This window comes from Rhinoraja longicauda, chromosome 42 (genome assembly GCF_053455715.1).
Source record: "Rhinoraja longicauda isolate Sanriku21f chromosome 42, sRhiLon1.1, whole genome shotgun sequence".
NCBI classification, from domain to species: Eukaryota; Metazoa; Chordata; class Chondrichthyes; order Rajiformes; family Arhynchobatidae; genus Rhinoraja; species Rhinoraja longicauda.
The window spans coordinates 4,805,429-4,821,821 of record NC_135994.1 but is presented as its reverse complement, the minus strand read 5'-3'; the positions used below and the strand labels follow the sequence as shown (position 1 = coordinate 4,821,821).

At 56.9% G+C, this 16,393-nt stretch overlaps 1 protein-coding gene across 1 annotated transcript; it reads right to left on the bottom strand.

Annotated features, from left to right (window-relative positions):
* Positions 1-331: 331 nt before the first annotated feature.
* On the bottom strand, positions 332-16,077 carry LOC144611979 (integrin alpha-5-like). The gene is made up of 7 exons (XM_078431354.1): positions 15,910-16,077; positions 13,922-14,083; positions 12,003-12,119; positions 6,032-6,145; positions 5,184-5,285; positions 3,868-3,990; positions 332-820 (listed from the first exon to the last, which is right to left on the bottom strand). Exons 1-7 carry the CDS (start codon positions 15,943-15,945, stop codon positions 734-736), a joined length of 741 nt encoding a protein of 246 aa, XP_078287480.1. The 5' UTR covers positions 15,946-16,077; the 3' UTR covers positions 332-733.
* Positions 16,078-16,393: the final 316 nt, after the last annotated feature.

The following is a 16,393-nucleotide window of genomic DNA, read 5'->3' as shown; positions in this document are numbered from 1 at the left end:
GGTCAGGATGGATCGCGGGGTCTGTGGCGCCGCGAGGCAGCGGGTCTCACGCCCGCTGTTGGGGTGGCGGGGCGGGGCGGCGTAAGTGGGCAAGAGAGCGGGGCCTGACGGGGAGAGGAGCAGGGGGTGGGGGAGTGGGGTGGGGGGAGTGGGGGAGGGGTTGTTTGTGCATGTACACAGAGATTAGCACCATGGTTTATTGGCCAGGGGTGAGGGTAGTGGGCAAAGCTGGCACGGTGACCACTCCAGCCTCCTTGCACCGTCCCATCCCTGCCCCCCCGCCTTACAATCAGGATCCTTGACCCTCTTACCCCCCCCTCCCCCGCACCACCCCCCCCCCCCCCCAAGGATTAACCCCAGCCAACGCTGTTTTTTTCTGAAGATCACTGGAAAATATAAAATATATTGCACTCTCGAGAACAGTTTGAAAAATGTACATCCAGGCCCATCGCATCTCCCTGTTGGCACAGAGGGACCTTGAACCAACGGTGAAAAACACAACATTAAAATAGTCACAATCAGTGCTTCCGAATAAAATTCCTTAAATAACGTTTTTTGTTTGCGGAGACTGGGCGGCCGCGGCGGCCCCCCTGGATCCTGGCGCGCTCCACTGCTGCACGGAGCCAGCGCCCGCCGGCCGCCGCGCCCCCTGGTGCTGAGATGGAGCAGTGCAGCGGGTGCCAGCCTGGCACCTCTACCCGCGTCTAGTGTCCCGCCAGCGCCGGCCCCGGCGCTAAGCCTCTGAGGCAGCCTGTGGTTTCAGCTGGGCCTTCTCCATGGCCGTCCCGTAAGGCAGCTTGGACCGCTTGAAGAAGTCGAGCTGGAAGAGAGAGAGAGAGAGACACACACGTGCACACACACACACAAACGCACACACAGACGCACGGACACGCACACAGACACGCACGCACACACGCAGACACAAAACACACGCGCACACACAAACACGCACAGACACGCACGCACACACGCAGGCACAAACACACGCGCACACACAAACACGCAGACATGCACGCACACACGCAGGCACAAACACACGCGCACACACAAACACGCAAACGCACACACACGCAGGCACAAACACACGCGCACACACAAACACGCAGACAAGCACGCACACACGCAGGCACAAACACACGCGCACACACAAACACGCAGACATGCACGCACACACGCAGGCACAAACACACGCGCACACACAAACACGCAAACGCACACGCAGACGCGCACAGACGCGCGCACACACACACGCACACGCGCACGAACACGCACACACACACACACGAACACGCACACAAACGCACACACACACGCACACACACACGAACACGCACACACACACACACACACACGAACACGCACACAAACGCACACACACACACACACAAACGCGCACAGACGCGCACACACACACACAGACGCACGCACACACACACGCGCACACACACACACACACACACACACACACACACACACACACACACACACACACACACGGCAGATGAGGGGAGTGTTCATTCACAGTTATCGAAGAGAATCACAGAGTTAGAAACATGCAAAATAGGTGCAGGAGGAGGCCATTCGGCCCTTCGAGCCTGTACGCACCGCCATTCAATGTGATCATGGCTGATCATTCTCAATCACTACCCCGTTCCTGCCTTCTCCCCATACCCCCTGATTCCGCTATCCTTAAGAGCTCTATCTAGCTCTCTCTTGAATGCATTCAGAGAATTGGCCTCCACTGCCTTCTGAGGCAGAGAATTCCACAGATTCACAACTCTCTGACTGAAAAAGTTTTTCCTCACCTCAGCTTTATTCTTAGACTGTGTGTGGCCCCTGGTTCTGGACTCCTCCAAACATTGGGGATATTTTTCCTGCATCTAGCTTGTCCAGTCCTTTTATAATTTTTTACATCTCTATAAGATCCCCTCTCATCCTTCTAAACTCCACGTCTTTCCAATCTTTCCTCATATGACAGTCCCGCACACGAGGAAAGATTACACTTTACAACTGGGTATGTTAAGTTGTACAGCTTACACACACTAAGGACAATTTACCCTCACACCAAGCCAATTAACTTGCAAACCCGCAAGTCTTTGGAGCGTGGGAGGAAACTGGAAATCTCGGAGAAAACCCACGCAGGTCAGGGGGAGAACGTGCAAACTCCGTACAGACGGCACCCGTAGTCAGGATGGAACCCGGGTCTCTGGCGCTGTGAGGCAGCAACTCTACCGCTGCGCCACCGTGACTGAGCAGTGACGGTCCTGAGGCCAAGTGGTGGTGGGTGTGTGGAACGAGCTGCCGGAGGAGGTAGTTGAGGCTGGGGTGATAACAACTTGAGGGCGGTCACGGTGGCGTAGCGGGTAGACTACGGGTGCTGTCTGTACGGAGTTTGCACGTTCTCCCCGTGAGTTTTCTCCGGGCGCTCCGGTTTCCTCCCACACTCCAAAGACAAGACAGGTTGGCAGGTTAATTGGATTCGGTAAAATGTAAATTGTTCCTGGTGTGTGTAGGATAGTGTTAGTGTGCGGGGATCGCTGGTCGGCGCGGACCCGATGGGCCGAAGGGCCTGTTTCCGCGCTTTATCTCTAATTTAAACTAACTGTAACTGTAAGTTTAACTGTAACTAACTGTAAGTTGCTTATAAGATGCAAAGAGGTCCTTCTGCAGTTGTACAGGGCCCTAGTGAGACCGCACCTGGAGTACTGTGTGCAGTTTTGGTCTCCAAATTTGAGGAAGGATATTCTTGCTATTGAGGGCGTGCAGCGTAGGTGTACTAGGTTAATTCCCGGAATGGCGGGACTATCATATGTTGAAAGACTGGGCTTGTATACACTTGAATTTAGAAGGATGAGAGGAGATCTTATCGAAACGTATAAGATTATTAAGGGGTTGGACACGTTAGAGGCAGGAAACATGTTCCCAATGTTGGGGGAGTCCAGAACAAGGGGCCACAGTTTAAGAATAAGGGGTAGGCCATTTAGAACTGAGATGAGGAAAACCTTTTCAGTCAGAGAGTTGTGAATCTGTGGAATTCTCTGCCTCAGAAGGAAGTGGAGGCCAATTCTCTGAATGCATTCAAGAGAGAGCTGGGTAGAGCTCTTAAGGATAGCGGAGTCAGGGGGTACGGGGAGAAGGCAGGAACGGGGTACTGATTGAGAATGATCAGCCATGATCGCGGTGAATGGCGGTGCGTACAGGCTCGAAGGGCCGAATGGCCTCCTCCTGCACCTATTGTCTATTGTAAGTTTAAAAGATAACTGTCCAAGCACATGGACAGGAAAGGTTTAGAGAAATGAATAGGAACCCGAGGGGCAACATTCTTACACAAAGGGCGGTGGGTTGAAGGAACGAGCTGCCGGAGGAGGTAGTCGAGGCAGGGATTTTATCACCGTTTAATAAACAAGTTAGCCAGGGACATGGAAAGGACAGGTTTGGAGGGACGTGGGCCAAACGCGGGCAGGTGGGACTAGTGTAGATGGGGCATGTAGATTGGGCCTGTTTCCACGCTGTGTCACTCCGTGAGGGGTCTGGGCCAAGCAGGCAGGTTTCAGTGCTGTGCCTTTAAATGTGACCCGTTGGGCCCAAACCTCTCCTGCATTGGTGCAGCACCCTCTCCTCTCCCCCTCTTCCCTTATCCACCCCCCTCCCTCCCTAGGAGATAGATTTAAACTTTAAAATGTGAATAACTTTTAAAATATAACGCCGATTTCAATGAAACTTCTTCCATTAGCACCAAAGGGACGACGGTGAGCAAGGTGGGCCGAAAATTGTCGCGCTATCGTGTACCGTTTTGGCTGTAGTTCAGGAACAAACAAACAAACAAACGAGAGTTTTAGTATATAGACGATGATGAACAAGACTTACTTTGTACAGGATGAAGATGAGGAGAGCAAGCAGGAGCAGGCCAATCAGCACAGCCAGGATGATGATCCAAAGAGGGGCGCCAGACGAGCTCTCTGACTTGGCCCACACCACGGAGGTAGACACCTGGCGAGACATAGACACCACACACCGTCACGCCAACCATCGCACCCTTGGCCCAACGTTACCCACACCCGGGGGGTGCCAACTTCCTCGCCACCAAATACAGGGCGGTGACGTCACCCTTTGTCCCTTATTTGGGAGTGAGGAAGTTGGCAACCCTACTAATACAGGACAGGGGCGGTCCCGTGCGGGACAAACCAATTCAGCCCAAGATACGGGATGTAGAAGTCGGCTGCCTACCCCTGTTCCGGGCTTGCGTCCGTGCCCGCGTGTCCCTGGAGAGGGAACACGCGGTGTCCACGGGGTCTCTGGAGGCTGGTCCGGGAACGCTGGTCGCCGCGGCGGGGGTTGAATGTATTGTTGACAGAGATGGCGGGATTTTAATGTGATAATTGTTTCATTTGTAAACTGCCGATACAGGCGGCTTTTGTTTGATCACATTTTGCTTAGTATGTTTGTATGTTTTTCTTTGGAATAAAACTTTTATATCAAAAATACGGGACAGTTGGCGACCCCCCCCCCTCCCCCTCCCCCTCCCCCTCCCCCTCACATCACACCCACACTCGCCCTCCCCTTCCCCCGAAATCTCCCCACACGTGACAGGTTTGGAGGGATGCGGGCCAAACGTGGGCAGGTGGCGTAGATGGGGCATGTTGTTCGGCACGGGCAAGTTGGGCCGAGGGGCCTGCTTCCACTCTGTGTGACGTGGTATGACTTCGTCTGAAGAAGGGTCTTGTCCCGAAACGTCACCCATTCCTTCTCTCTAGAGATGCTGCCTGACCCGCTGAGTTACTCCAGCACTCTGTGAAACGTCACCTATCCATGTTCCCCACAGATGCTGCCTGACCCGCTGAGTTACTCCAGCACTCTGTGAAACGTCACCTATCCATGTTCTCCACAGATGCTGCCTGACCCGCTGAGTTACTCCAGCACTCTGTGAAACGTCACCGATCCATGTTCTCCACAGATGCTGCCTGACCCGCTGAGTTACTCCGGCACTCTGTGATTCCTTCGATTTCTACCAGCATCTGCAGTTATTTTCCTACTGTCATGGGCAGGATGTCGTCAAGGTTCAGAGAGGTTTTCCGAGGATGTGCCAGGACTGGAAGGCCTGAGCTATGGGGAGAGGTTGGGCAGGCTGGCACAGGAGGGTGGGAGATGGTTGTGGGGGGGGGGAGGGCCGGGTGGCATCTTACCTGGATGGTGCCTCTGGGATAGTCAGCAGGTAGGATGCGATAGGGCATGGAGTGCACCTGGAACGATGCATTACAGTGCAGCGTGTACGGACGGTTCTCCCACTGCAAAACACAACGGCAAAGCATGCAACTCCAGGTGGACTGCACTCCAGGTGAACGCGCAGGTCCCGCGCATGCATGCATGCACGCATGGGTGCCGGAACACGCACCGGCACAGGAACACGCGGGGAAACAGGACACAGGATCACGCACTGCTACAGCAACACGCATGACAAAGGACCATGCATGACATGGGGACTTGCGCAGGCATGGGAGTACGCGCACTACTGACACGGGGACACGTGTTGGCATGGAAAAGAACACGAGAACGCACACGGAAACATGCACGCGCAAAGGAACACACACGGGTATGCGCACGCACACGGGGACACGTATGTGCACGGGAACACACACGGGAATGCGCACGCACACGGGGACACGTATGTGCACGGGAACAGACACGCGCACGGGAATGCACACGGGAACAAGATCACGCATTGCTGCAGGAAGATGCATGACTCAGGAACACACATGACACAGGAATACACACAAGAATGGGAACACGGTCTGACAGGAACACGGATGGCCACAGGAATACACACAGGAATGGGAACACGGACTGACAGGAACACGCATGGCCACAGGAATACACACAGGAATGGGAACACGGACTGACAGGAACACGCATGGCCGCAGGACCATGCACTGACACAGGAGCACGCATGACATGCAAGGTAATGGGAACGTGCACAACACAGGAACACAGACGGGCACAGCAGTGGGGGCAGGCAGGCAGGCGGGCGGGGTACCTGAAGGAAGGTGCGTGCCCACACACGAGAGCGGACCATCAGTACGAGATTGCCCCCCTGTGGCACCAGGCCCACCATGCACACCAGGTTCAGACACTCCACCTGCTGGCAGTTCTGTCGAGACAGGAAGGTACCACATGCTGATTGCCAGCCGGTTGTGCCACACGTTAGCGCCCAACGCGCTGCGCGCACTTGCCCACCACAGCCGCGCCGCTTCCCGCAGGCGCACGGCACCAGGCACGGGCACACCCGCCAAATACTTACCCTCCGCGTCGCATCCAAACCGCCCGCCCCATCCCATGCCAGCTCGTGCCACCACCCAGCTTGCCACCCACCCCTCCTGTTTCCATTCCCATCGAGTGCAAGCATGCACCATCAGTGGGTGCTTGAAGCCCAATGGATGCCCCATGCCAGGGTACGTCACGGGTACCACCAGGGTACATGTACCCTCGACAGGGTACCCCCTGCCCCCGTTCCACAGGGGGATGGGGAGGGGTTGGCACACGTCGCTGAGGTGGTACCTTGGCCCACACGGACTGCCCCAGGTTGCCAACACAATTGGCACGTGCCAATACAGGGCACGGGAGAGCGCGGTGTGGGCGCACACAACCGTTTACAGCGTGGGAGGTGGGCTAGCGATGGGGGGGGTGGGGGGTGTAGCGGCTGGGGGCCGATGTACACCCTGAAGTCCAGTACACCAAATAGAGGTTGGCACGGTGGCGCAGCGGTAGAGTTGCTGCCTCACAGCACCAGAGACCCGGGTTCCATCCTGACTACGGGTGCTGTCTGCACGGAGTTTGCACGTTCTCCCCGTGACCTGCGCGGGTTTTCTCCGGGTCCTCCAGTTTCCTCCCACTCTCCAAAGACGTACAGGTATGTAGGTTAATTGACTGGGTAAATGTAAAAATTGTCCCTAGTGGGTGTAAGATAGTGTTAGTGTGCGGGGATCGCTGGGCGGCACGGACTCGGTGGGCCGAAGGGCCTGTTTCTGCGCTGTATCTCTAAATCTAAAAAAAGACGCACGGGTTTTGTGTGTGTGTGTGTGTGTGTGTGTGTGTGTGTGTGTGTGTGTGTGTGTGTGTTAGTTAGTTAGAACTGGTGTACGGATAATTGTTGGTCGGCATGGAATCGGTGGGCCGAAGGGCAAGTTTCCACGCTGTGGGTTTTCACCGCGTGGGTTTTCTCCGGGCGCTCCGGTTTCCTCCCAATCTCCAAAGACGCGCGGGTTTGTAGGGTAATTGGCTTCGGTAAGAAAAAAAAGGTTAAATTGTCCCTGGTCCGCCGTGTGTCACGAGGGTGATCCATAACTGGGATGAGCTGGCTGAAGAACTTGTAGATGCAGATACAAGTATGACTTTTAAACGACAGGGCGCAGTGCTAAAGTTGCTGCCTTACAGCGCCAGAGACGTGTGTGTGTGTGTGTGTGTGTGTGTGTGTGTGTGTGTGTGTGTGTGTGTGTGTGTGTGTGTGTGTGTGTGTGTGTGTGTGTGTGTGTGTGTGTGTGTGTGTGTGTGTGTGTGTGTGTGTGTGTGTGTGTGTGTGTGTGTGTGTGTGTGTGTGTGTGTGTGTGTGTGTGTGTGTGTGTGTGTGTGTGTGTGTGTGTGTGTGTGTGTGTGTGTGTGTGTGTGTGTGTGTGTGTGTGTGTGTGTGTGTGTGTGTGTGTGTGTGTGTGTGTGTGTGTGTGTGTGTGTGTGTGTGTGTGTGTGTGTGTGTGTGTGTGTGTGTGTGTGTGTGTGTGTGTGTGTGTGTGTGTGTGTGTGTGTGTGTGTGTGTGTGTGTGTGTGTGTGTGTGTGTGTGTGTGTGTGTGTGTGTGTGTGTGTGTGTGTGTGTGTGTGTGTGTGTGTGTGTGTGTGTGTGTGTGTGTGTGTGTGTGTGTGTGTGTGTGTGTGTGTGTGTGTGTGTGTGTGTGTGTGTGTGTGTGTGTGTGTGTGTGTGTGTGTGTGTGTGTGTGTGTGTGTGTGTGTGTGTGTGTGTGTGTGTGTGTGTGTGTGTGTGTGTGTGTGTGTGTGTGTGTGTGTGTGTGTGTGTGTGTGTGTGTGTGTGTGTGTGTGTGTGTGTGTGTGTGTGTGTGTGTGTGTGTGTGTGTGTGTGTGTGTGTGTGTGTGTGTGTGTGTGTGTGTGTGTGTGTGTGTGTGTGTGTGTGTGTGTGTGTGTGTGTGTGTGTGTGTGTGTGTGTGTGTGTGTGTGTGTGTGTGTGTGTGTGTGTGTGTGTGTGTGTGTGTGTGTGTGTGTGTGTGTGTGTGTGTGTGTGTGTGTGTGTGTGTGTGTGTGTGTGTGTGTGTGTGTGTGTGTGTGTGTGTGTGTGTGTGTGTGTGTGTGTGTGTGTGTGTGTGTGTGTGTGTGTGTGTGTGTGTGTGTGTGTGTGTGTGTGTGTGTGTGTGTGTGTGTCCGTCCGAGCTAGTGTGCGGGGATCGCTGGTCGGAACGGACCCGGTGGGCCGAAGGGCCTCTTTCCACGCTGTATCTCGAAAACAAACTAAAACATAATGCCTCAACGTTTTGTAGATGATGTCCAAGAGATAGAAACAGAAGTCTTGAACTTCAGAAAGAGGCTGCACTTCAAGACGTTGTGTTGACTGGGCCAGCCCATGGCAAATGCTGCTTGCCTTGGAGCAAAGAGAAAAGGTGTGGGATGATGATCCAGCCAGGTAGTGTGGATCCAGGCTGCACGGTGGCGCAGCGGTAGAGTTGCTGCCTCACGACGAGTTGTTCCATCCCGACTACGGGCGCTGCCTGCACGGAGTTTGCACGTTCTCCCCGTGACCTGCGTGGGGTTTTCTCCGGGTGCTCCGGTTTCCTCCCGCACTCCACAGGCGTGCGGGTTTGTAGGTTAATCGGCTTCGGTGAAGATTGTAAGTCGTCCCTCGTGCGTGGAGGGTAGTGCTGGTGTGCAGGGATCGCTGGTCGGCGCAGACTCGGTGGGCCGAAGGGCCTCCTTCTCCAGACGAGTACAAAGCTAAATGTGCGAGGAGAGGCAGTGGAAGGGTTGCCCGACTCAGTCGCGTGTCGGGAGCGCTGTGCAAGGAACAGTGAAGGCAAGGTTCACTCCTGGCCACGGCCATGAGACGGCAGCTCCGGCAATCCTCCCACAATGCATCTGATTCTCAACCTTGACGACGGATCGCGGGTCTTCACTGGCGAGGGTCTTGCAGGAGAAACATACTGTAAATGCCGGCGCCCCCCTCCTGCCCCTTGCCCCGCTCACTGCCCGCTGCACTGCCACCGCGGCGGAGCTCGGGTTGGCGCCGGGGTGGGCAGGGGCGCGTTGAGCGCTCCACGGGCAGCGGGGCCGGGGCGCTAGCAGCAGCAGCAGGGGGCAGCGGAGGGGCAGGGGGGCCGGCATTTACAGTAGGTTTCTCCATCTCGCCACAGCTCAGCAAGACCACAATGAACCCGGCCATCAGCCTTCAACTACCCGACCCCATTGGCTTGCTCTTGCTGCTTCCTTGTCTGCCATTGGCTTGCTCTTGTTGCCTGGATGTCTGCCATTGGCTGGCTTGCTTCAACTGGTCGCCTGCCATTGGTTGGTTTCCTGCTGGGTTGCCTGCTATTGGTCAGCGTCCTGCGGCTCGCCGGCCACGATTGGCTGGCCGCTACTGGGTCCCTGCTATTGGTTGACTCGCACAACTGGTGGGAGAGAATTGATTGGCTCGCTGCTGCCTGGTCGCCTGCCATTGGTTGGCTTCCCGCAGCGGCTTGGCCACGATTGGCCGGACGGCTGCTTGGAGCTTCGCTGCTATTGGTCGACTTGCGCCATTGTTCCGAGAGATGGAGAGGTTTGATTGGCTCGCTGCTGCTGGGTGAGCTCCCTGCCGCTCGCCGGCCATGATAGGTTGGCTGCTGCATGGTTGCCTGCTATTGGTCGCTGCTGCTGCATGGTTGCCTGCTGTGGGTTGCTGCTGCTGCATGGTTGCCTGCTATTGGTTGCTGCTGCTGCGTGGTCGCCTGCTATTGGTTGCTGCTGCTGCGTGGTTGCCTGCTATTGGTTGCCGCTGCTGCTGCTGCTGCTGCAAGTGCCGCTGCTTTTGGTTAGTTGCTGCTTACTTGGTACGGGACTGGCCGTCCAGTCCCAGTGCCCCACTCTGCATCCGAGAGGTCCACATCACTGCTCTCCTCTCTCCTCTCTCCTCCTCCGCCTGCTTCTCGCGCTCCACAAGCGCCTGCTACTATCTCTGTTGGGCCAACAATCAGACCGTTTACACAACAACAACATTCCCACAGCTCGGTCCACTCCCGGCCGAGGCAGCGCCTCTGCTGCGGTCTCCACAATCCCTCCTCTGAAGGCAGCATCGACACCAAGCCTCGTGGGGGAAGACAACAAAACACGTGCGACGGAACTGCAGACGCTGGTTTACACCGAAGATGGACACAACAAACAAAATGCTGGAGTAACTCAGCGGCACAGGCAGCGTCTTCGTTTAGAGATGCAGCGCGGAAACGGGCCCTTCGGCCCATCGAGTCCGCGCCTGCCAGCGATCCCCGCGCACGAACACCATCCCACACACACACACACACACACTGGGGACAATTGTATATTTACATCAAGCCGATTAACCTGTAAACCCGCACGTCTTTGGAGTGTGGGAGGAAACCGGAGCGCCCGGAGAAAGCCCACGCAGGTCACGGGGAGAACGTGCAAACTCCGTACAGACAGCGCCCGTAGTCAGGATGGAACCCGGGTCTCCGGCGCTGTGAGGCAGCAAATCTACCGCTGCGCCGCCGTGCCGAAGGAGAGGACCCTTCTTCAGACCGAGAGTCAGGGGAGAGGGATATGAACATAGAACAGTCAAAAGCTCATTTATTTTGCCTCTCCCTGAATTCTCAGGGAGAAGATCTGAAGATCATGGGTGATCACCGGTCGGCAGGGGGGCAGTGGGCCGAAGGGCCTGTTTCCGTGCTGTATCTCTAAAGGACTACAAGGGTCAGGCAGCAACTCTGGAGAAAAAGGATAGGTGACGTTTCGGGTCGGGACACTTCTTCAGATTGAGCGTCACCTGTCCATGTTCCCCACAGATGCTGCCTGACCCGCTGAGTTACTCCAGCACTCTGTGAAACGTCACCTATCCATGTTCCCCACAGATGCTGCCTGACCCGCTGGATAACACGCAAGATGGTCGGCAGACTTTGGACTGCAGTGTGTAGGACAGTGCTAGTGTGCGGGGATCGCTGGTCAGCGCGGACCCGGTGGGCCGAAGGGCCTGTGAATCTGTGCTAACAACACCTCCCTTTTCCAAGCTGCTGCCTGTGTGTTGCAAAGGTCTGAACACGGTGTCGCAGCGGTAGAGTTGCCGCCTCACAGCGCCGGAGACCCCGGTTCCATCCTGACCACGGGCGCTGTCTGTACGGAGTTTGTACGTTCTCCCCGTGACCTGCGTGGGTTTTCTCCGGGCGCTCCGGTTTCCTCCCACACTCCAAAGACGTGCGGGTTTGTAGGTTAATTTGCTTCGGTAAGATTTAAAACTGTCCCCAGCGTGTGTAGGATGGTGTTAATGGTCGGCGCGGACTCGGTGGGCCGAAGGGCCTCTTCCTGTGCCGTATCTCGAAACTAAATTGAACAAAGAGGACCGGGCGGTGGGGAGGGAGGGGGGGGGGGGAGTGAGGGGGGGTGAGGGAGGGATGGGAGGGGGAGAAGGGGAGGGGGAGAAGGGGAGGGGTAGAAGGGGAGGGGGAGAAGGGGAGGGGGAGAAGGGGAGGGGGAGAAGGGGAGGGGGAGAAGGGGAGGGGGGTGAGGGAAGGGTGATGGAGGGAGGGGGAGGGGGAGGAGGAGGGGGGAGGGGGGAGAAGGGAGGTGGGGTGGGAGGGAGGGAGGGAGGGAGAGAGGGGAGGGGAGAGGGAGGGAGGGAGGGAGGGGGAGAAAGGGGGGGAGGGGGGGTGAGTGGGGAGGAGGAGGGGGGAGGGGTGGAGGGAGAGGAGGGGAGGGGAGGGGAGGGAGGGAGGACATAAAGCCAAGCTTCACCTCGCAGTCACTCACCAGGTTGTCGGGCTCCTTCAGTTCCTCCCATGCAGCATTGCGGTGGTTCAGGGAGCGCTGCAGCCTCTGTGTAGCGGCGGTCAGCGCCAGCGCCGGCTCTCCCAGGGGAGTGTGCAGCTGGGCAGCGAGGAAGAGAAGCACACGAGGAGCGTTAGACCAGAGCGCGAGGCGCCGGCTCCGTCCACGACCGCGAGAAATCGCAGAGTTGTGGACGCAGCCCAGACCATCACACAAACCAACCTCCCTTCTCCACTGACTCCATCCACACCTCACGCTGCCTCGGCAAGGCCAGCAGCCCAGATCATCACACAAACCAACCTCCCTTCCACTGACTCCATCCACACCTCACGCTGCCTCGGCAAGGCCAGCAGCATAATCAAGGACCAGTCTCACCCCGGCCACTCCCTCTTCTCCCCTCTCCCATCGGGCAAGAGGTACAGAAGTGTGAAAACGCACACCTCCAGATTCAGGGGCAGTTTCTTCCCGGCTGTTATCAGGCAACTGAACCGTCCTACCACAACCAGAGAGCAGTGCTGGACTACCATCTACCTCATTGGTGACCCTCGGACTATCCTTGATCGGACTTTGCTGGCTTTACCTTGCACTAAACATTATTCCCTTATCATGTATCTGTACACTGTGGACGGCTCGATTGTAATCGTGTTTTGTCTTTCCACTGATTGGATAGCACGCTACAAATGCTTTTCACTGTACCTCGGTACACGTGACAATAAACTCAACTGAAGCACAGAAGAGGGGAAGGTGGGGGAGGGGGAGTGTGGGCAGGGCACGCCTGGATGGATGGAGGGGTCCTTTGTGATCCCACCCCCGGCGGAGGCTCGGCCCACACTAGCCTGACCCAAGAGGACCACTCATTAGGGGTTGCCAACTTCCTCACTCCCAAATAAGGGACAAAGGGTGACGTCGCCACCCCGCGCCCCACGTGACCTCACCCAGCCAGCGGCCACATGCTCCCGCTCCACCAATGGCGGCCGCCTGGGCCGGGAGGCAGGTTCCAATGCAACCTCCGTTAGGCGGCGCCTGGGCCTACACTGTCCAGGACAACAGCAGCCCCTGGGCTACAGTGTCCGGGCCCACAGTGTCCGGGCATAGTGTCTGGGCATACAGTGTCCGGGCCCACAGCGCCATCCGGGCCTACAGCGCTCCCCGGGCCTAATGGTGGAGCGGGAGCACGTGGCCGCTGGCTGGGTGAGGTCACATGGGGCGCGGGGCGGTGACATCACCCTTTGTCCCTTATTTGGGAGTGAGGAAGTTGGCAACCCTACTCACACGGGACAAGGGCGGTCCCGTACGGGACAAACCAATCTAGCCCAGAATACGGGACGTCCCGGCTAATACGGGACTGTTGCCAACCCTGAGCTTGCCTCAGTCACATTTGCAACATCCACTTAGCACTGGCAGCTTTAAATAAACATTAGTTCGGAGAAACTCTGGCCAAATAGCTCATCTCACCGCGTAGATAACCAGTGAGTGGGCACTGACCCACGCCGCGACTGAACCATCCTCCTCCCACAGTGCAGTCCTGAACTACTACCCAGCTCATCAGGGACCCTCAGACTATCCTTGATCGGACTTTACCTCGCACTAAACGTTATTCCCTTATCATGTATCTGTACACTGTGGACGGCTCGATTGTAATCAGCCCCGGAAATCCCCCAGGGTGCCCGTGGGCAGCGCGTGTTCCCTCTCTAACACCACCCGGGACGTAACCCCGGGAAAAGGGGCGGGCAGGCAGCCGGCTTGGGCAGAGCCCTCTGCCGCCTGGCGCCGTGACTCGCGGACGGCCATCTTGGCCAGGCCCAGGAGCAAACCCGACCCAACCAGGACATCCTCAGCCCCACCCTCTCCCCAGCTACGCACATAGGGGGGGGTGTCCAGAGATGAGGAGGCTTACTTACCTTGAGCTGCAGAGGGTTGAGTGGGGAGCTGGCGGTGCAGTTGAGCAGCGCCCCCGTGCTTTCGTAGCTGGTGACATAGAGCAGGCCGTCGTCCTGCAGCATGATGGGGCAGCTGACCTGGAGGACAGTGGAGCTGATGGAGCTGGGGCCAATGTTGGAGAGCTGCAGGGAGGGGGCGGAGTTAGAACAGCAGAGAAGCCGACTCACCCTGAAGCACAGACACGGTCATCCACAGAGAAGCCCCCCTCCGCACTGTCCCGAAGGGTTGCCAACTTCCTCACTCCCAACTAAGGGACGTCACCGCCCCGCGCCCCACGTGACCTCACCCAGCCAGCGGCCACGTGCTCACGCTTCACTAATGGCGGCCGCCCGGGCTGGGAGGTGGGTTGCTAAGCAACCTCCGTTAAGGGGCGCCCGGGCCTACACTGTCTGGGACTGCAGCGGTCTCCCCCCCCGGGCTACAGTGTCTGGGCCTACAGGGTCCGGGCCTACAGTGTCCAGGCCTACAGTGTCCGGGCCTACAGTGTCCGGGCCTACAGTGTCCGGGCCTACCGTGTCCGGGCCTACAGTGTCCGGGCCTACAGTGTCCGGGCCTACAGTGTCCGGGCCTACAGTGTCCGGGCCTACAGTGTCCGGGCCTACAGTGTCCGGGCCTACAGTGTCCGGGCCTACAGTGTCCGGGCCTACAGTGTCCGTGCCTACAGTGTCCGGGCCTACAGTGTCCGGGCCTACAGTGTCCGGGCCTACAGTGTCCGGGCCTACAGTGTCCGGGCCTACAGTGTCCGGGCCTACAGTGTCCGTGCCTACAGCCTAATATGGAACAAGGGCGATCCCGTACGGGACGAACCAATTTAGCCTAAAATACGGGATGACCTGGCCAATACGGGACAGTTGGCAACCGTCCCGTCCCATCACACACTGCCCAGGGTCAGGCACAGAGTGAAGCTCCCTTTCTAGAGAAGAAGGGATAGTTTCAGGCCTGGATAGAGTGGATGTGGAGAGGATGTTTCCACTAGTGGGAGAGTCTAGGATCAGAGGGCACAGCCTCAGAATTAAAGGACGTTCTTTTAGGAAGGAGATGAGGAGGAATTGCTTCAGTCAGAGGGTGGTGAATCTGTGGGATTCATTGCCTTAGACAGCTGAGGAGGCCACAAGTCAGTGGATACATTTAAGGCAGAGATAGATAGATTCTTGATCAGTGCGGGTGTCAGGGGTTATGGGGAGAAGGCAGGAAAATGGGGTTAGGAGGGAGAGATAGATCAACCATGATTGAATGGCGGAGTGGACTTGACGGGCCGAATGGCCTAATTCTACTCCGATCACTTGCGAACTTATAATCTTATGAAAAGGTCAATGTGACGCTTCTGATCGGGACTTCACCAGACTGAAGAAGGGTCCCAACCCGAAACATCACCCATCCTTTTTCTCCACAGATGCTGCCTGACCCACTGAGTTACTCCAGCACTCTTGTGTCTATCTTTGGTGTAAACCAGCATCTACAGCTCTTTGTTTTGTACGACTGGTTTTCAGTTGGTCTCTTGTGTCGGGCGGGGATACAACAGGCTTTAGACTTTAGAGATACAGTGTGGAAACAGGCCCTTCGGCCCACCGAGTCCGTGCCGACCAGCGATCCCTGCGCACTTACACGACCCTACACACAATGGGGACCATTTACAGTTTTATCAACACCAATGAACCTACAAACCTGTACGTCTTTGGAGTGTGGGAGAGATCCCGGAGAAAACCCACGCAGGTCACGGGGAGAACGTACAAACTCCGTACAGGCAGCACCCGTGGTCGGGATGGAACCCGGGTCTCTGGCGCTGTGAGGCAGCAGCTCTACCCGCTGCGCCACCTCAGGGTGACGTGGGAACTCGGGCAAACTGGACGGTCAACGCCCTCCACCCGAAACATCGCCCATTCCTTCCCTCCGGGGACGCTGCCCGTCCCGCCGAGATACTCCAGCCTGTCCGCGTCTGTCCACAAACCTCAAAGACGTGCTTGAGTGACGGCCCGATATCCATTTCACTGAGCGGCTTCCGGCTGGGCTTCCAGTTTGGGATGGGGAAGAGGATCTTGTCTTGGATGGACACCCTGTCCAAAGGGGGGGAACGGGGGGGGGCAGTTACGAGTCATCCAGCACGGAAACAGGCCCATCAGCCCAACTTGCCCACACCAACCAGCTACTTGGCCCATCTCCCTCCAAACCTGTCCCAGTGTCTTCAATGTTGTCATCTCTGACAACCTCTCACCCTGGCCACCAGCTCTTTGAAGCACTTCAATAGACAATAGACAATAGGTGCATGAGTAGGCCATTCAGCCCTTCGAGCCTGTACGCACCGCCATTCAATGCGATCATGGCTGATCACTCTCAATCAGTACCCCGTTCCTGCCTTCTCCCCATACCCCCTCACTCCGCTATCCTTAAGAGCTCTATCCAGCTCTCTCTTGAAAGCATCCAACGAACTGGCC

Coding starts and splice junctions, on each gene's coding strand:
- LOC144611979 (XM_078431354.1), bottom strand. CDS start 15,945: ATGGATATCGGGCCGTCACTCAAGCACGTCTTTGAG. Junction 6,146..12,002: donor TGAAGGAGCCCGACAACCTG/GTGAGTGACTGC, acceptor CTGTCTCGACAG/AACTGCCAGCAGGTGGAGTG. Junction 821..3,867: donor TCATCTTCATCCTGTACAAA/GTAAGTCTTGTT, acceptor TCTCTCTTCCAG/CTCGACTTCTTCAAGCGGTC.